General features: G+C 45.9%; 1 protein-coding gene across 1 annotated transcript in view; it reads right to left on the bottom strand.

The window, feature by feature from the left end:
* The window catches only part of LOC126471388 (uncharacterized), a 41651-nt gene extending 41526 nt beyond the window's left edge, over positions 1-125 (bottom strand). The window contains exon 1 of the mRNA XM_050099512.1: positions 83-125. Coding sequence (XP_049955469.1) covers positions 83-125 — 43 coding nt within the window. The remainder of the gene's footprint in view (positions 1-82) is intronic.
* Positions 126-21551: the final 21426 nt, after the last annotated feature.

Consider the following 21551-nt stretch of genomic DNA (forward strand, 5'->3'; position numbering starts at 1 on the left):
ATGCAACATTTTGGAAACTGACCTCTTAGTGATTTCCATTTTTTCCACTATTGCATCAATTGTTGAGCACCAGGTTACTCACTTTGTGGTCCTTCAGGCAGATGGGCTGCTACACCATTCTTCATCTTTGAACATGTTTTAGCAAGTTGAGAAACAAAATTGCTTCAGCTGTAAAAATATTAGGCACTACCAATTTCAGAGCACTTACAGCTGCATTTCAGGTACAAATCTGTATATAAGTGGACAATCAATCGTGTAGAAAACCAATATTCTGAAAGCTATGATGAAGCTGTAATGAAACATGTAGTCCCTGGAATCGAAACACGTAATCACTGGAAGAGTCATGACTCAGCTTGCATTGTTAGTCCAATGAAATAATTACCCACAAAAGTGTGTCTGCTGTAAAAGTACTAAAACCTATGAAGAAAGATTAAGAAACAATGAGGATGAATTTATGTAATGTTATAATGGACAAGGGGAAATGTAAGAGGCACTCACTGAATATCAGTGTGTGGAGGTGAATGTTATCTGGGTGGCAGACTGTAGGCTAAAACATTTGACAGTTGTGTGTGTGTGTGTGTGTGTGTGTGTGTGTGTGTGTGTGTGTGTGTGTGTGTGTGTGTGTGTGTGTGTGTGTGTGTATATAGAGAGAGAGAGAGAGAATATTTCAATGTGTAGTGCTGGAATGAAAATAAGTAAACTAAATCATACCTCAAAACAGGAAAATAAGTTGCAAATATGTAGCATATTATCATGTTTCTGGGTACAGTTTAACTTTCACATTTGCAGCAAATAGCTCTGTTCCTGGGAATGATTTACTTTACTTGATGTTGTTGTTGCATAAAAGTTAGTATTCTCTCTTTCCATCATTCTAATTTTCATGGTGTGTGAAAGTCATCTGGGTTGCTTGCTCAACATTCAGGAGATGGAGTACACCTGCTTATTATAGTATCATGTTGTATTCTAGGTTTTAATGGGACCCCATACATAGCATACATTCCTTGACATACTAATATTATAGCAGTCAAAGTTTTTAGCCAATAGGTTGTTACCTAGGTGGCATATTAAAGTGTGTGAACATTCATGTGGTAACATCGGCGAGTGCCTCTTAAATATCCTTATCCACTATGGTGTTATGTAAATTCCTCCTTAATGTTTTTATCGTCTTCGCTGCTATTATGCAAGTGTTTTCCACCATATTTTATTACTTCTAGGACACACGCATTTTTGGGAATAATCTATTTAATGGGACTGACAATGAATGCTACGTCTTCCTATAATAATTATTTAAATTGTGAATTGACGACATCCTCAGTATATGCTTCATTACAGTTTGATCTTAGCTTTGGGATTATTTATTTTCTACAGGATTCTTTTTCTGCTTATATACAGTTTTGCACCCAAAGATGCAGCTGTAAGTGTTGCAAAATTGGTAGTTCCAAAGAATAGAAGGATTTTACAGCTGATATGGTTTCATTTCTCAATATGGTTTCTCATGGCTGTGGTTGCCCAGATAATTCTTTTGTTTAATGACGCAAAGTGTCAGAGGCATTTAACTATTGAGTGATGAATTGTTACCTTACACTTCCACTTCATTTTGGATTGTAGGGTAATTGTCCTCCTCTAAGTGCAGAAAATGCCACACTGTTCCTGTTTATCAGGAATGCAGAGGTTTGCCTACAAACAATCAAATAACTGTTACATAATTTTATTTTTTCAAGGTGGTGATGAAAATTTCAGGTCTCTTCTGTGCTGGTGTAAGATGGCTGCAGATATGGCTCCCCAGCAATTTTCGACTGATGTATCAACTGCGAATGACACATTGGGGTTTGATTTATATAGTTAGCTTATCCACTGTATGATTTTCTGACAGCATACTGTAGTATTAGTACTGCTAGTAATACCATACTCGAAAAACGTAGGGTTTGGAACTGTATGTTTCTTCTTCCTTGGGGAAGGAGAGATTGGCTAGGGAAGATTGCAAAAATGGGGCAACTCACACAGATCAGACTGAGAGGACCTGTGTGTTGTGAGGAGAAACTTGTGCAAAGCTCAGTTTGGTTATATTTGCTTATGTGGATCAGTTTTCTGAGAGCTTGCCATGATGTATGTGTCAGTAAATTTGAAATGAGATGCATTTTTGTTTTGGAATTGTGGCTACATGCTGGAATTTTTTAAATTATTAACAAAATGTCATAAATGTATCCCTACTGACCACCCCCAGATACTATTACTTCAGAATTTCACCTATGGAATAGAAGTATTTGAGTAGAAATTATTTCACTTTGTTTTAAAACATTCATTTTTTACCAGTATCTTTAATTCATAAAAGAGATGATAAAACACTTTTATGGATGCATACTTTTTTCTTTCTGTGGTGGATTAAGGTTAAATTGTAGGTAGTGGAGGACATTCTTCTTACTAGCAAACTATTCATGAGTAGTAGTACTCTTCTAAAAATTGTACCTAACTCTGCACAACAGACTTCATAAGAATAAATGGGTTGTGAAGCTTTTGTTAGTCAACCAAATTTTTAAACAATGCCTGCCCAAAATTCATGGATTGCCATGAGATTTAAATGAGAATGTCATATTGCATTGTTGGCTGAGATATCTCATGGAGTGGATTCAGTTACCTGTATGAAAGGGTGTTTTTCCTCCATCATACTGGCATCTATCTTCATTGGTAGGTGGGATCTGTGTCAGTATTGGATTTATAGTATGTAGGTGAGTGTAATGAAAGCATGTATAGTGTCATGTTTGTGTTGCATGGTGGTGGTGCTGGTGGTGGCAGTGTTTGGAATTTAATGCAGGAATTTAGCACAAATATGGGTGTGCATAACATTCATGCCACCAGCTCTTCTGTCCTTGCTGGCCAGACACTAACATTGAAAATTTTCTCCACACTGAAGATTCAAACAAGTATACCTCAGAGTTGAGCTGTATGATTTTCCACAGGATGGTAGACATAGCTCTCTGTCACAGTTTGACAGTGGCCATTCATCTTGGTTGACAGCTAGTTGGTAATCTTAACAATATAAAAATCTGAGCAAAGATTGCATCAGAGCTGGTATGTAATATGGCTATTTGCACTTGGGGCTGCACTCCAATGGAGGGGGCAGGGGGGGGGGGAGGGGGGGGGGGGGCAGCGGCTGGCGGGCGGGCAGGCATCATAAGCCGTCAGGACTGGAATCAGAAGTGCTTGGTGCTTGGATAGGGCAGGTTTGGCACCGGGACCTAGGCCTCCCGCAGGGTTATGATCGCTGTGGCAACGATTTCGGATTGGGGGGAAGGCATAGCGATGGTCTAAGATATTGCAGAGGTAGGGTGGGCAATGGAACACCATTTTAGGATGGGTGGGAAGTATATTTGGTAGGAAGTAAGAATATCTCATTTCAGGGCATCCTTTGATAGGGCTTTGACACTATATCATTGTGTCCTGAAACAAGGGACATCTTAACAGAGGTTCTTCCCATCCCTCCCAAAGTATTATTCCATGCCCACACAACATCCTAGTTCATCCCTTTGATACTTCCAATCCCTCAACTCTCCACATATTATCTCCATTGGAGACATATGTGCAAAACCTGTCCAATCCACCAAAACAGTGCTTCCAGTCCCAGTCTTGTCACAGGATTATTCCAACCTATCAGAGGATAGGCCACATGTGGAAACAGCTTTGTAATCAGAATCTGAATCTTATTGTCTCATAATGCACAAGTTAAATCATTGATTTTATGTTCAGGAGACTCATCAGCTGATGTTGTTGTTGTTGTTGTTGTTGTTGTTGAAGTCTTCAGTCCTGAGACTGGTTTGATACAGCTCTCCATGCTACTCTATTCTGTGCAAGCTTCATCATCTCCCAGTACCTACTACAAACTACAACTTACATCCTTCTGAATCTGTTTAGTGCATTCATCTCTTAGTCTCCCTCTACGCTTTTTACCCTCCATGCTGCCCTCCAATACTAAATTGGTGATCCCTTGATGCCTCAGAACATGTCCTACCAACCGATCCCTTCTTCTAGTTAAGTTGTGCTACAAACATCTCTTCTCCCCAGTCCTATTCAATACCTCCTCATTAGTTATATGATCTACCCATCTAATCTTCAGTATTCTTCTGCACCACCACATTTCGAAAGCTTCTGTTCTCTTCTTGTCTAAACTAGTTATCGTCCATGTTTCACTACCATACATGGCTATGCCCCATACAAATACTTTCAGAAACGACTTCCTGACACTTAAATCAATACTCGATGTTAACTTGCCATTGCCAGTCTACATTTGATATCCCCTCTACTTTGACCATCATCAGTTATTTTGCCACCCAAATAGCAAAACTCCTTCACTACTTTAAGTGTCCCATTTCCTAATCTAATTCCCTCAGCATCTCCCGACTTAATTCGACTACATTCCATTATCCTCATTTTGCTTCTGTTGATGTTCATCTTATACCCTCCTTTCATGACCCTCTCCATTCCGTTCAACTGCTCTGCCAAGTCCTTTGCTGTCTCTGACAGAATTACAATGTCATCGGCAAACCTCAATGTTTTTGTTTCTTCTCCATGGATTTTAATACCTAATCGGAATTTTTAAGATAAGTCATAGGGTCAGTATTGCCTCACGTGTTCCAATATTTCAACAGAATCCAAACTGATCTTCCCCGAGATCAGCTTCTACCAGTTTTTCCATTCGTCTGTAGAGAATACGCGTTAGTATTTTGCATCCGTGATTTATTAAACTGATTGTTCAGTAATTTTCACCTGCTTCCTTTGGGATCAGAATTGCTATATTCTTCTTGAAGTCGGAGGGTATTTCGCCTGTCTCATACATCTTGCTCACCAGATGGTAGAGTTTTGTCATGACTGGCTCTCCCAAGGCCATCAGTAGTTCAAATGGAATGTTGTCTACTCCCGGGGCCTTGTTTCGACTCAGGTCTTTCAGTGCTCTGTCAAACTCTTCACGCTGTATCATATCTCCCATTTCATCTTCATCTACATCCTCTTCCATTTCTATAATATTGTCCTCAAGTACATTGCCCTTATATAGGCCCTCTATATACTCCCTCCACCTTTCTGCTTTCCCTTCTCTGCTTAGAACTGGGTTAGCTGAAACCTGTCAGTATCTCCAGGCTTCTTCCATGTATACAACCTTCTTTTATGATTCTTGAACCAAGTGTTAGCTACGATTAAGTTGTGCTCTGTGCAAAATTCTACCAGGCGCCTGCCTCTTTGATTTCTTAGCCCCAATCCATATTCACCTATTACATTTCCTTCTCTCCCTTTTCCTACCACCGAATTCCAGTCACCCATGACTATTAAATTTTCGTCACCCTTCACTATATGAATAATTTCTTTTATTTCATCATATATTTCTTCAATTTCTTCATCATCTGCAGAGTTAGTTGGCATATAAAATTGTACTACTGTAGTGGGCATGGGCTTCGTGTCTGTCTTGGCCACAAAACAATGCATTCACTATGCTGTTTGTTGTAGCTTACTCGCACTCCTGTTTTTCTATTCATTATTAAACTGACTCCTGCATTACCCCTATTTTGTATTTATAACCCTGTATTCACCAGACCAGAAGTCTTGTTCGTCCTGCCACCGAACTTCACTAATTCCCACTATATCTAACTTTAACCTGTGCAGATCCTTTTTTAAATCTTCTAACCTACCTGCCCAATTAAGGGATCTGGCTTTCCACGCTCCGATCCATAGAACGCCAGTTTTCTAGCTTCTGATAACGACGTTCTCTTGAGTAGTCCCCGCCCGGAGATCTAAATGGGGGACTGTCTTACGTCTGGAATATTTTACCCAAGAGGCTGATAACTATGATAAATTATGTGTGGAGTACAATATTTTTATATAATCACAATAAAATCTGAATTCTATGTATTATATCCTGCTCAGATGGTCAGATCATTAAAAAATTCATCAACAGAGTATTAACTTTCCTGCACCAGGGTGCTATTCTATTCTCTTTTTACTGCCTCAGTTTGGACATTTCTAAAATTTGTGCCTTTCCATTTATTGTATACTTTCATTCCCATATATTGTGGAGTCTGTGCAGAAAGTTTAAGCCTATATGCAGCAACATGAAGCTTTCTTTGGTTCTAGTGTCGTAAGTATGCTGGAAATTGAAAAAAGAGCTTAGGGTTATTACTTGTGAAAATAATTATTCCATATAGATATAATGAGGGAATGCTTAGTATCTTAAGATCTCTTAATAATGGCCAACTAGATCCTTTGGCATTGCACAACATATGTTTCTGATAATTTTTTTCTGCAAAACTAATATTCTTGTCGTGTTGCTAGCATTCCCCCAGAAGACAATATCATATCTCACTACTGACTCAAAGTAACTATGGTATAATATTTTTTGTGTGTCTATACTAGTGACATTGACTAAGATTGTCATAGCAAATGCCGGGCTGTTTACTTTATTTTTTAGATAATCTATGTGTGAGGACCATGATATGTTTCTGTCTAATTGCATTCCTGCTTCATTTAGCTCCTAGCTTCTGCGCATAATGTGAATATCATTTATTTGAGACTGTTTTGTCTTAAATTGCATCAGCCCTGTTTTTGAAATATTATCTTTAAGCCATTTACATGGAACCAAACATCGAGGTTTCTATGACCTTTTCAGGAATCTTTTCTGTGTTTTTGTTTTCTACCAGTACTGATGTGTCAACAGCAAATAAAACTGAATTATATAACATGTTTCAATTATATACCTGAATCATAACCTGGTCCATCTGGATCATCCTCTCCTCCACCAGCTTTCTTGAACAGTACAGATGGTAGTTATACTTTCAATACTTTCTCCAATTTCAAAATTATTGTGTCCTTTGTCTTCTATAACCTGTTGTTCCCACACAATCTACCCAACAGCTTCTGCTGCATCTGTCCCACATCACCTCCCTACTTATGTTCCCTCACCTTCACTCTGTGCTTCTCTCTTCCAATGAACCCACCGGTCTTTCTTCCCCTCTCTGCTCCTCTCCTTACCCATTCCCCTTTTCTCCCCAATTTATCCCCACTTGGTGCCCCACAGCTTTCAGATGCTGTGCCAGGCAGCATTGTCCTGCTGCCATCTAGACCCTGCGTGCTCTGTCAGACAGTGATGTTCCCTCACCACACCTGTACCCTGCTATACCTACCCCTTTTGTGCCCCATTAAGGATTGCTACTTTCAATCAGTGTGAGTGTTGAATTGTCGCTGGAGCAGTCCGAGACAGTGGTTATATGTGGGTGATGTGTGCTTGCTTGTGTTGATGTGTGTTTTCTTTTCTGAAAAAAGACTTTGGCCAAACTGAAAATGAGTAACATTCTTCATTGTGCTTGTCTGCAACTCAATGTGTGATCTTTATGGTAGATAGAAAATGCAATACCTGCATTCTTCATTGTCTTATCCTCTGGATAGGCCAGATTTACCCGTAAAAGTGTCACTGCTGTAAATTTTGCATTTTGTATCCTTCTGTGTATACTTAGTGATATGAGGTCCTCTGCTTAGAAAAAGGAAACAGATTAAGAGGAAAAAGAAAAATGAGTAATACAGTTACGAAATGGAAGGGAAGGGGAGGAGGGGGGAGAGAAGATGAAAAAGATTTAGTTAGAGAAAGGGAGGGCATGCTGAAAATAAGAAGGTTAGAACAGTAAAGCAAATAATGAGATGCAATAGAGATGATGACGATGATAAAAGGGGAGGTGTTACTGGAAGCTAAGTTCATAAGGTTGTTGGGATGCAAAGATGTGTGTGAGGAAGAGTTCCCATCTCTGGATTCCATAAAAACCAGTACCTAACCAGATACCCAAACATCTAATGTGTTGTTGTTACCCCAGGGGGTCCACAACTCTGTTGTGGATACGTGCATAGTGAGCACGGGACCCCGAGCTAATGGGGCCATCCTTCCTTTCCGGGCTGCAACACTTCCCTTTCCGCATCCTTCCCCATCCCCCTTCTTGCCCCCCCCCCCCCCTCACCCCTCTCCATCGCCTCTTTCATTCCCTTTCTCCCCCTCTGGGAGAATGTTTTGTGCCTATGTCCGGAGTCGGAAAGTCGAAACTGTAACATATTCTTTGCTTTCTCCACTTGCAAGTATTTGTCCTTCCTTTATCCTTCTCTTTTGCTTACCTCTTCTCTTCGCCCTTTTCTCCACTGCAGTGTTTGAGACCTCTCTTCTTTCCTTTCCCTTTCTCTTTTTCCCTCCCTGTGCATGTCTGAAGGCCGACCCATGCTTTTCCATACGTAGTCGGTGATGGGGTAACGGGTAATTCCCCGCCCCGGGTAGACAGGTAGGACACATACGTACCCCCTGGTAATGGCCAGGCCCAGGGAGGGGTGATTACCGAGCTGATACCTTCCAAAAGTGCTGATTGGTCCCTCCATCCGTTTGTCGGGAGGTGTGACCTGAGGTGTGAACAATCACATGAGGTGGGAGTGCCCTCAGAGAGGGCCCTTACAAAGAAGGAGCACTCCATCGGAGAAGCCGGTAATCATGGGGGATACTTTCACAATGGTTTCACCATCTTCTACTATGTCAGCTCACAAGTGTAAGTTCAATGAGTTTCAGCCACAGACAGTCCTTCCATCATTGCCAAAGTTCCTTGTTGTTTCTCGGTCTGACGATGGTCACAACTTCTCCACGGTCAACCCTTTCATTATTCAGAAAGGTGTCGATGCAATTGCAGCTCCTGTAAAGTTTTGTTCCAGATTACGAAATGCCACCTTGTTGTAGTAAACAGTCAGTGCCCTCCAGGCACAAAAATTGCTGCATACTTCACTGCTACACACCTTCCCTGTCTGGGTGGAACTGCACCGTACTTTAAATTCATCATGTGGGGTCGTTTATACACGCTCCCTCACGCACCTGTCTGACCAGGGTGTAACGGCCGTTCATAGTCATGAAAAGGGTTGACATGAACCTCATTCCAACCTGCACTGTCTTCTTGACATTTGACAAAGTTCAACTCCCATCGAAAATCAAAGCAGGCTATGAGATAATTTCCGTTCGCCCTTACATCCCAAACCCTAAGCGTTGCTATCGATGTCAGCGGTTCAGTCATACCAGCCAGTACTGTTCCAATCTGGCCAAATGTGTTACGTGTGGCAAGGATGCCCACGAGGGTGCTTGTCCACCTCCATCCCCTCGTTGCATCAACTGTATGGGTGACCACGCTGCTTCCTCTCGAGATTGCCCCATTGTTAAAGATGAAAAGCTCATTCAGGAAATCAGGGCGAAGGAAAAGGCGTCAACCTTTGCTGCTCGAAAATTATTCGCCAGTCGACTGCCCACCGTGCCTCTGACAGGAAAATACAGTACTGTCCTTGCCTCTCCTCAGCCAACAAAGGAGGCAGCCACGCAGACTTGCGATCTCGCCTTTAGTTCCACGGTTGTCAGATCGGCCAGTGCAGGGATCGCCCGTTCAACCTCCCCACTTTCGCCTGCTCACTCTATGGCTCACCCTTCATCGGGTTCTGCCAAATCACGAGCCCAAAAGTCAGACACCAAGACTTCAAAAAACGAGCATACTCGTGAAGATTTTTTACGTACCCCAACTTCACAACCATCGGTTCCTCCTTCTTCTAAACATCATAATTCCAAGAAGGCAACAAAGAAACCCAGTTCATCTCCTTCTCTGCCAAGGCATGTCTCATCTACTGCGCCACCTGGTGGTAATCGCCCGCGGCCGTCTTCTGTGTCGCCGAGGCGCACTACTGGCGGCTGATCAACCGGCCGATTGCTGGAGGCAGGAGCTGCTCCTGAACAACCTATGGATCAGGATATTCTGCCTTCGGGTGAATGCCATTCCATGTTGTTGGTCGCAAGCTCTGAGCAGTCGCTTAGTTGATGGCAACCTTGGTCACATTCCTCCATTTTCTGTTCACCCTATGTGCATTATCCACTGGAATATCCGCAGCATTCGAGCCAATCAGGACGAATTGTCGATTCTCTTACGATCCTACTCGCCGGTCATCTTCTGTCTTCAGGAAACAAAGCTACGTCCTCATGACCGCTTTGTTCTCCCCCTTTTTCATTCCATCCAAATTGATCTCCCCTCTGTTGAAGGCACTCCAGCCCATGGAGGACTCGTGATTCTTCTCCATGATTCCATTATCAGTCAATCCCCTTAAACACTTCCTTCCAAGCTGTCACTGTCCGTCTTTACCTTTCTGGATACACGTTCTCTCTTTGTACTGTATACATTCCATCGTCCACACCAATGGCACGATCTGATCTCCTTCATCTTCTTGGTCAGCTTCCACCACCCTATTCGCTGATTGGGGACTTCAATGCCCACCACCCGCTTTGGGGATCTCCACATCCTTGTCCGCCCCCCCAGGGGATCCACAACTCTTTTGTGGATACGTGCGTAGCGAGCACGGTGCCCCGAGCTAATGTGGCCTTCCTTCCTTTCCGGGCTGCATACCTTCCCTTTCCGCATCCTTCCCCATCCCCCGTCTTCGCCCCCCCCCTCGCCTCTGGCTCTTTCCTTCACTTTCTCCCCCTCTGGGAGTATGGTTTGCGCCTACGTCCGGAGACGGACGCTTGTAAATGTACCGCATTCTTCTTCTTCCTTGCTTGTATGTCTTCTTCCTTGCTTGTATGTCTTCTTCCTTGCTTGTATGTCTTCTTCCTTCCTTTGTCCTTCTCTTTTCCTTACCTCTTCTCTTTACCTTTTTCTCCGCTGCGGCGTTTGAGACCCCCTCTTCTTTCCTTTCCCTTTCTCTTCTTTCCTCCCTGTGCGTGTCTGAAGGCCGACCCACGCACTTCCATGCGTAGCCGGTGACGGGGTAACGCGTAATTCCCCGCCCCGGGTAGACAGGTAGGACACGTACGTACCCCCTGGTAACGGCCAGGCCCAGGGAGGGGTGATTACCCGAGCTGATACCTTCCGAAAGTGCCGATTGGTCCCTCCGTCCGTTTGTCGGGAGGTGTGACCTGAGGTGTGAACAGTCACCTAAGGCGAGTGTGCCCTCGGCGAGGGCCCCCACAAGGGAGCAGCGCGCCATCGGAGACGCCGGTAATCATGGGGGATTCTTCCGCAATGGTTTCCTCACCTTCCACTATGTCTGCTCACAAACGTAAGTTCACTGAGTCTCAGCCACAGACTGTTCTTCCATCGTTGCCACAGTTCCTTGTTGTTTCTCGGTCTGACGAAGGTCACGACTTTTCCACGGTCAACCCTTTCATTATACAGAAAGGTGTCGACGCAATTGCGGGTCCTGTAAAGTCTTGTTCCAGATTACGGAACGGCACCCTGTTGTTAGAAACACACAGTGCCCTCCAGGCTCAAAAATTGCTGCGTACTTCTCTGCTCCACACCTTCCCTGTCCGGGTGGAACCGCACCGTACCTTAAATTCCTCGCGTGGAGTCGTCTATACGCGCTCCCTCGATGGATTGTCTGACGAAGAAATTCAGCATTACCTGTCTGACCAGGGCGTCACAGCTGTTCATCGGGTTATGAAAAGGGTTGATTCGAACATCATTCCAACCCGCACTGTCTTCTTGACATTTGACAAAGTTCAACTCCCATCAAAAATCAAAGCAGGCTATGAGATAATTTCCGTTCGCCCTTATGTCCCAAACCCTACGCGTTGCTATCGATGTCAGCGGTTCAATCATACCAGCCAGTCCTGTTCCAATCCGGCCAAATGTGTTACTTGTGGCAAGGATGCCCATGAGGGTGCTTGTCCACCTCCATCCCCTCGCTGCATCAACTGTATGGGTGACCACGCTGCCTCCTCTCGAGATTGCCCCGTTTTTAAGGATGAAAAGCTCATCCAGGAAATAAGAGTGAAGGAAAAGGTGTCGACCTTTGCTGCTCGAAAGTTACTCGCCAGTCGACAGCCCACCGTGCCTCAGAAAGGTAAATACAGCGCTGTCCTTGCTTCTCCTCGACCAACAAAGGAGGCGGCCACGCAGACTTGCGACTTCACCTTTAGTACCACGGTCGTCAGATCGGCCAGCGCAAAGATCGCCCGTTCAACCTCACCCCTTTCGCCTGCCCACTCTATGGCTCACCCTTCGTCGGGTTCTGCTAAATCTCGAGCCCAAAAGTCAGACGCCAAGTCTTCAAAAAAAGAGCATTCTCGTGAAGAGTTTTTACGTACTGCAACTTCACAACCATCGGTTCCTCAATCATCTAAACATACCTCCAAGAAGGCTACGAAGAAACACAGTTCCTCTCCTTCTCCGCCAAGGCGTGTCCCATCTACAGCACCACCTGGCGGAAATCGCCCTCGGCCATCTTCTGTGTCGCCGAGGCGCACTGTTGGTGGCCGGTCAACTGGCCGATCGTTGGTGGCAGGAGCTGCTCCTGACCAACCTATGGATCAGGATCTTCTGCCTTCGACTGAATGCCATTCCATGCTGTCGGTCGCAAGCTCTGAGCAGTCGTTGAGTTGACAGCACCCTTGGTCACGTTCCTCCATTTTCTGTTCACCCTATGTCCATTATCCACTGGAATATCCGCGGAATTCGCGCCAATCGGGAGGAATTGTCGATCCTCTTACGATCCTACTCGCCGGTCATCTTCTGTCTTCAGGAAACAAAGCTGCGTACCCATGACCGCTTTGTTCTCCCTCATTTTCAGTCCGTCCGATATGACCTCCCCTCTGTTGAAGGCTCTCCAGCCCATGGAGGACTCATGATTCTGCTCCATGATACTCTCCATTATCACCCAATCCCCTTAAACACTTCCTTCCAAGCTGTCGCCGTCCGTCTTTCCCTTTCTGGATACACGTTCTCTCTTTGTACGGTATAAATTCCATCGTCCACACCAATGGCACGAGCTGATCTCCTTCATCTTCTTGATCAGCTTCCACCCCCCTATTTGCTGGTTGGGGACTTCAATGCCCACCACCCGCTTTGGGGATCTCCACATCCTTGTCCACGTGGCTCACTATTGCTAGACGTCTTCCACCAAGCGGATTTAGTCTGCCTCAACACTGGGGTCCCCACATTTTTGTCTGCCTCCACGGCAAATTTATCTCATTTGGACCTTGCGGTCGGTACTGTTCCGCTAGCTCGGCGCTTCGAATGGTTCGCCCTTGATGATACACACTCGAGTGACCACTTTCCATGTGTTCTTCGACTGCAGCCTCAACTGCCATATATGCGCTCGCGACGCTGGAAGTTTGCCCAAGCCGATTGGACACTTTTTTCGTCTCTAGCGACTTTCGATGACCGTCGCTTTCCCAGCGTCGACGATGAGGTCACACATTTTACCGACGTTATTCTCACAGCTGCGGAACGTTCAATACCACGCACCTTCGAATTGCCCCGGCGCCCTCCAGTCCCTTGGTGGAACGAGGCATACCGTGACGCAATACGTGAGCGGCGACGTGCTCTTCGCATTTTCCGTCACCATCCAACTTTGTCCAACTGTATCCGATATAAGCAGCTCCGTGCGCGATGCCGTCGCGTCATCCGCGATAGCAAGAAGGCAAGCTGGATATTCTTTACTAGCTCATTTAACAACTTCACTCCCTCCTCGGAAGTTTGGAGTCGGCTTCGACGGTTCTCAGGCGCGCCTAGTTTCTCCCCGGTCTCTGGGCTCACTGTCGCGCATGATACCTTAGTGGACCCCGTCGCAATTTCTAACTCATTGGGTCAGCACTTTGCTGAGATTTCGAGCTCTTCAAATTACCCGCCGGCGTTTCTCCCGAAGAAACGTGCAGCGGAAGTGCGACATCTTGCTTTCTCCTCTCAAAATCGCGAAAGCTACAATACTGTTTTCTCCATGCGCGAACTCCAACATGCACTCTCTTCTTCTCGCTCCTCCGCCCCAGGACCGGATGGTATCCATGTCCAAATGTTGCTGCATTTATCAACCCATAGCCTGCGTTACCTCCTTCGCCTTTATAATCGAATTTGGACCGACAGTACCTTTCCCAGGCGATGGCGGGAAGCTATTGTCGTTCCCGTTCCGAAACCTGGAAAGGACAAACATCTCCCCTCTAGCTATCGCCCCATTTCTCTCACGAGTAGTGTCTGTAAGGTTTTGGAGCGTATGGTGAATTACCGTTTAGCTTGGTGGCTGGAGTCCCGCAGTCTTTTAACACCAGCCCAATGCGGATTCCGAAAGCATCGTTCTGCAGTTGACCATCTTGTTGCTCTCTCCACTTATATCATGAACAATTTTCTCCGGAAACGTCAAACGGTAGCAATATTTTTTGATCTGGAGAGAGCGTACGATACCTGTTGGAGGACAGGCATCCTCCGCACACTGTTCTCTTGGGGCTTTAGAGGCCGGCTGCCCCTTTTTCTTCGCGAATTTATGGCAGAGCGCACATTTAGGGTGCGGGTGAACACTACTCTCTCCCGTACTTTCTCCCAAGAAAACGGGGTACCCCAGGGCTCCGTGCTGAGTGTTGTACTGTTTGCCATCGCCATTAATCCAATTATGGATTGTCTCCTTCCTGATGTCTCGGGCTCCCTCTTTGTGGACGATTTTGCGATCTACTACAGCTCTCAACGGACCAGCCTTCTTGAAAGACGTCTTCAAGGATGTCTCGATCGCCTCCACTCGTGGAGCATCGAAACCGGCTTCCGTTTCTCACCCAGTAAGACCGTTTGCGTTAATTTTTGGCGACGTAAGGAGTTTCTTCCGCCCTCCTTACATCTAGGTCCTGTCAACCTTCCGTTTTCCGACGTCGCTAAATTCTTGGGTCTTATGTTTGACAGAAAACTGTGCTGGTCCTCCCACGTTTCCTATCTTTCGGCTCGCTGTCTGCGTTCCCTTAACACCCTCCGTGTCCTGAATGGTACCTCTTGGGGAGCGGACCGAGTGGTCCTTCTCCGCCTCTATCGCGCCTTTCTGCTCGGCCGTCTATTCTTCGGCGTCTCGACTCTATCCACCACCGTGGATTACGTTTAGTGTCTGGAGCTTTTTACACCAGCCCTGTGGAAAGCCTTTATGCTGAGACTGCTGAATCTCCGCTGTCCAATCGGCGGGCAGTCCTTCTGAGTCGTTATGCTAGCCATCTGTCTTCCATGCCTGCTAATCCAGCCCATAACCTTTTTTCGATGCCTCCTTTGATGTCGGGTATGCAGGCCGCTCCTCCTCCCTACTACCCCCGGGAGTCTGCTTCCGTCAACTGCTCCATTCTCTTTCCTTCCGCTTTCCTAAAACCTTCTTGACAACTTGGGGTACAGCACCGCCTTGGCTCCGTCCCCGGATCGACTTGCTCAGAGACCTATGTCAATTTCCCAAGGATGGTACCCCCACACTTGTTTACCGTCGGGCATTTGCTGCTCTATGTGCACAAATGACGGAAGCCACATTTATTTACACCGATGGCTCGAAAACATCGTTAGGTGTAGGGAGTGCCTATATTGTTGGCGACACCCCAAATCACTTTCGGCTTCCTGACCAGTGTTCGGTTTATACTGCGGAGCTTTATGCTGTTCTCCAGGCTGTCCACTACATCCGCCGCCATCAGCGGATACAGTACGTAATCTGCTCAGATTCTCTCAGCTCTCTCCTAAGTCTCCAAGCTCTTTACCCTGTGCACCCTCTGGTCCACCGGATTCAGGACTGTCTGCGCTTGCTCCACCTGGGGGGCGTCTCAGTGGCGTTCCTCTGGCTCCCGGGACACGCTGGTATCTGTGGAAATGAGGCGGCCGATATAGCGGCCAAGGCTGCAGTCTCTCTTCCTCGGCCTGCTCTTCAGTCTCTTCCGTTTACCGATCTACGGAGCGGTTTATGTCGCCAAGTTACTCATTTATGGCATGTGCATTGGTCAACACTTCCCCACAATAAATTGCGGGAAGTGAAAGCCCTTCCTTGCGCTTGGACCTCTTCCTCCCGAACGCGTCGTCGGGAGGAGGTAATTTTAGCTCGACTCCGGATAGGGCACTGTCTTTTCAGTCATCGACATCTTTTAAGCGGTGATCCTCCCCCACTCTGTCCCCACTGCTCTCAGCTGTGGACGGTCAGACACCTTTTAATTGAATGCCCCTATTTTAATCCGTTACGCTCCCGTCTACAGCTATCGCCTGATCTATCGTCGATTTTAGCAGATGACACGTGCTCAGCTGACCGCGTTCTACAGTTTATTAGTGACAGTGAAATGACGTCAGTCATTTGAAGCTTTTTTTTGGGGGACAACCAACCCCTTTCTATAGTGGATTTTTAAGCATTCCTTCTGCCTTTAGTTACTCAAATTTTATGATTTTGTTCCCATTGCTGCTGATTTTAAATTTCGTTTTTTTCCTGTTTTCTATGTCACGGGCTGGGCGCTAATGACCATAGAAGTTTTGCGCCTTAAAACCACAAAAAAAAAAAAAAAAAAAAAAAATCCTTGTCCGCGTGGCTCACTATTGCTAGACGTCTTCCTCCAAGCGGATCTAGTTTGCCTCAACACTGGGGACCCTACATTTTTTACTGCCTCCATGACAAATTTCTCTGATTTGGACCTTTCGGTCGGTACTGTTCCACTGGCTCGACGCTTCGAATGGTTCGCCCTTGATGATATGGACTAGAGTGACCACTTTCCATGTGTGCTTAGACTGCAGCCTCAACTGCCATATATGCGTCCACGGCGCTGGAAGTTTGGCGAAGCCGATTGGACACTTTTTTCGTCTCTAGCGACATTCGATGACCGTCACTTTCCTAGCGTCGATGATGAGGTCTCACACATTACAGATGTTATTCTTAAAGCTGCGTAACGTTCAATACCACGCACCTCAGAATTGCACCAGCGCCCCCCAGTTCCTTGGTGGAACGAGGAATGCTGTGACACAATACATGAGCGGCGACGTGCTCTTCGTGTTTTCCGCCACCATCCTACTTTGGCCAACTGTGTCCGCTATAAGCAGTTCCGTTCGCGATTCCGTCGCGTCATTCACGATAGCAAGAAGGCAAGCTGGAAATTCTTTATTAGCTCATTTAACACCTTCACTCCCTCCTCGGAAGTTTGGAGTCGGATTCGGTGGTTATCAGGTGCGCCCATTTTCTCACCGGTCTCTGGGCTCACAGTCGCGCATGATACATTAGTGGATCCCGTCGCAATTTCTAACTCATTGGGTCAACACTATGCTGGGATTTCGAGCTCTTCAAATTACCCGCCAGCATTTCTCCCAAAGAAATGTGCAGCGGAAGTGCAACCTCTTGTTTTCTCCTCTCAAAATTGCGAAAGGTATAATACTGTTTTCTCCATGCGGGAACTGCAACATGCACTCCCTTCCTCTCGCTCCAGGACCAGATGGTATCCACGTCCAAATGTTGCTGCATAGTCTGCGTTACCTCCTTCACCTTTGTAATCGAATTTGGACCGACAGTACTTTTCCCAGACGATGGCGGGGAGCTATCGTCGTTCCTGTTCTGAAACCTGGAAAGGACTAACATCTCCCCTCTAGCTATCGCCCCATTTCTCTCGAGAGTAGTGTATGTAAGGTTTTGGAGCGTATGGTAAATTGCCGTTTAGCTTGGTGGCTGGAGGCCCGCAGCCTTTAAACACCTGCCCAAATGCGGTTTCTGAAAGCATTTTTCTGCAGTTGACCATCTTGTTGCTCTCTCCACTTATATCAAGAACAGTTTTCTCCAGAAACGCCAAACAGTAGCAATATTTTTTGATCTGGAGAGAGCATACGATACCTGTTGGAAGATAGGCATTCTCCGCACACTGTTCTCTTGGGGCTTTCGATGCCGTCTGCCCCTTTTTCTTCGCGAATTTATGGCAGAGCGCGTATTTAGAGTGCGGGTGAACACTACTCTCTCCCATATTTTCTCCCAAGAAAACAGGGTACCCCAGGGCTCCGTGCTGATGGTTGTACTGTTTGCCATTGCCATAAATTGTATTATGGAATGTCTCCTTCCTGATGTCTCGGGTACCCGCTTTGTGGGCGATTTTGCGATCTACTACAGCTCTCAACAGACAAGCCTTCCTGAACGACATTTTGAAGGATGTCTCGAACGCCTGCACTCTTGGAGCATCTAAACAGGCTTTCGCTTTTCTCCCAGTAAGACCGTTTGTGTTAATTTTTGGCGTCGTATGGAGTTTCTTCTACCCTCCTTACATCTAGGACCTGTCAACCTTCCATTTTCGGACGTCGCTAAATTCTTGGGTCTTATGTTTGACAGAAAACTGTGCTGGTCCTCCCACGTTTTCTATCTTTCGGCTCCCTGTTGGCGATACCTCAACACCCTCCATGTCCTGAATGGTACCTCCTGGGGAGCGGACTGAGTGGTCTTTCTCTGCCTGTATCGCGCCTTAGTGGGCTTGAAATTGAACTATGGAAGAATAGTTTACTCCTCTGCACGGCCATCTATTCTTCGTCGTCTCGACTCTATCCAGCACCGTGGATTACGTTTAGTGTCTGGAGCTTTTTACACCAGCCCTGTGGAAAGCCTTTACGCTGAGACTGCTGAACCTCCGCTGTCCAATCGGCGAGCAGTCCTTCTGAGTCTTTATGCTAGCCATCTGTCTTCCATGCCTGCTAATCCAGCCCATGACATTTTTTTTCGACGCCTCCTTTGATGTAGGGTATGCAGACTGCCCCTCCTCCCTACTACCACCAGGAGTCCACTTCCATCAACTGCTCCATTCTCTTTCCTTCCGCTTTCCTAAAACCTTCTTGACAAGTTGGGGTACAGCACCGCCTTGACTCCGTCCCCGGATTTACCTGCTCCGTGACCTTTGTCAATATACCAAGGATGCTACCCCTTCACTTGTTTATCATTGGGCATTTGCTGCCCTATGTGCACAAATGAAGCCAGCCACATTCATTTACACTGATGGCTCGAAAACATCGTTAGGTGTAGGGAGTGCCTATGTTGTTGGCGACACCCCAAATCAATTTCGCCTTCCCGACCAGTGTTCGGTTTATACTGCGGAGCTCTACGCTGTTCTCCAGGCTGTCCACTATATCTGCCACCATCAGCGGATACAGTATGTTATCTGTTCAGATTCACTCAGCTCTCTCCTCAGTCTCCAAGCTCTCTAACCTGTCGACTCTCTGGTCCACTGGATTCAGGACTGTCTGCGTTTGCTCCACCTGGAGGGTGTCTCGGTGGCGTTCCTCTGGCTCCCGGGACATGTTGGTATCTGTGGAAATGAGGCGGCCAGTATAGCAGCCAAGGCTGCAGTCTTTCTTCTTCGGCCAGCTATTTAATCGATTCCCTTCGCCGATCTACGGAGTGTTTTATGTCGTCGTGTTGTTCTTTTATGGCATGCACATTGGTCGACACTTCTCCCTAATAAATTGCAGAAGGTGAAAGCTCTTCCCTGTGCTTGGACCTCTTCCTCCCGAACGCGTCGTTGGGTGGAGGTAATTTTAACTAGACTCCGGATAGGGCACTGTCTTCTTAGCCATCGACATCTTTTAAGCGGCAATCCTCCCCCACTCTGTCCCCACTGCTCTCAGCTGTGGACGGTAAGACACCTTTTAATTGAGTGCCCCTATTTTACTCCGTCATGTGCTTGTCTACAGCTGTCGCCTGATACATCGTCAATTTTAGCAGATGACACGTGCTTGGCCGATCACGTTCTCGAGTTTATTAGTGCCAGTGAAATGACGTCAGTCATTTGAATCTTTTTTTGGGGACACCCAAGCCCTTTGTGTAGTGGATTTTTAAGCCTTCCTTCTGCTTTTAGTTTCTCCAATTTTTTGGGTTTCGTTCCCATTGCTGCTGGTTTCGATTTTCGGTTTTTACTGTTTCCTAAGTCACAGACCGGGCGCTAATGACCATAGCAGTTTTGCGCCCTAAAACCAAAACAAAAAAAAAACAAAAATATCTAATGTGTAGTCACTGGCACTGAGGTCTTTTGAGTACAGAGATCATCCTACCTGATAAGTTTCCCTGGTTGCTGGAGGTGGGAACTTATCCTCCAACACATGTCCACATACCAATATCTTAAAAAGCTTAACCTCTGTTAACATAATTGAGCCATCATTTGCATTATCATCTTTTAATTATATTTGACACATTTTTAAAATTTATTATTGCTCATTATATTCTGTATTGTTCTTCTCCCTCCCCACTCTCTGTATCTCTTTCTCTCCTCATTTGTGTAAGCACTACTCTGTCTCTCCATATCCATTACTACTTCTTACTCTGTCATCATCTCTGTAGTGAACCAGGCATATTGGTTACTAATGTACTACCTATGATGCACTTTCCCTGGCAATGTCCCCCTTGCTTTTCTTACCCTCTTTTCGTTTCCTCATTCTCACAAAAGATTATCCCCATTTGATTAACCCACATTTCCAAGTTTCCCAACCTGCGCAAGTCCCATACTTGAGGAAAGGTGTAACAGTTCTGAAAGCTACGATAGTAATATGTGTCTATTTCCAGTAGTAATAATTCCACTCCTTAATTTAAGAACTAGTCAGCTATTTTCTCATATTTTTGTAATAGTCGTGTGCACTGTACTTTCAGTGAAATGTATTACGTAGGAAAAGGGAGGTCATGCTGATGGATGGCTAAATTTAGAACGGTAGTGGGATGAGACTACGTGCTGAAGAGCAGGTTATCTAAAAAGGGCTTGGTCTGAGGCATCCAGATGACCCATAGGTGCCACTAAACTCCTCCAGCAACTGCATGCCAGGTGTCCCTGAGGTGGGTAGTTCTTGGGGTCAGTTTCTGAATTTGGCCTATGTGATGGTTCTCATCCACGTACAGGGTGCAGTAAAATTGTATCACGAATTTTAACCCTGGATAGCTGATGCCAGTAGGAATGAAAATTACTAATGCTGTGTAGGGCAACAAAACACAACTTTAAAAACTATGAAAACTTGGTGTCATGTGCTCCAATTGACTGCGGGATTGCCCTGTTGCCAGATACTCTGGACAATGCATGACCTTGCATGCTTTGCCTGCCAGAATTTGTGATGTATCCAGGGCAGCCTACACACTCAGTGGTAGCGCCAGCCTTCCACTCTGGGGGCTGGAGGTGAACCAACCAACCCAACACATCCATTGTTGTTTCATGATAAGACGTACTGGAAACAAACCCTTCAACAGCTGTTAGTTAGCATACAGAAAGTCTTTTACAAATCGTGACAGCCCTGAAAAGGGCCTTTTTTGTGACTAGGACATTGTTTACTTAAAGCAGGTGCTGGACCTGGTGACCCTGCATGCAACACAAGGTTGGTAGTGTCGAAAGGTGTTTTGCTGAACTCTTTCAAAGTTTACTGGCAATGCCTTAATGTGATTTGCGGCATGTTGAATGACCTGCATTAATTCATCTTTGTCTCTAGGTGATTTGCACCTGGGTGGATGAACTGCAACCTTGAAGAATTCCCACAGGAAACTACCGGTGGTGTGAGGTCTGAGACTACGGGGACCATGTCCTATGAGCATGTCTGCCAGTTACCTGGTCATTGAAGAGTTCATCTAAATGTCCACACACAGCATGACTGTTAGGTGCAGGCGACTCGTGCTGCAACCACATGCATAGCCGAATTTCCAGGGGAACACCTTCCAGCAGGCCGGGTAGCGTTTTGTGCAAAAAGTGAAGGTAATTTGCCATGGCAAGTTGAGGAGGTTGGTGTACCGGCCCAATAAGATGGTCAACCACAATGCCTGCCCAAATGTTG

The sequence above is a fragment of the Schistocerca serialis genome, chromosome 3 (genome assembly GCF_023864345.2).
Source record: "Schistocerca serialis cubense isolate TAMUIC-IGC-003099 chromosome 3, iqSchSeri2.2, whole genome shotgun sequence".
Taxonomy (NCBI): Eukaryota; Metazoa; Arthropoda; class Insecta; order Orthoptera; family Acrididae; genus Schistocerca; species Schistocerca serialis.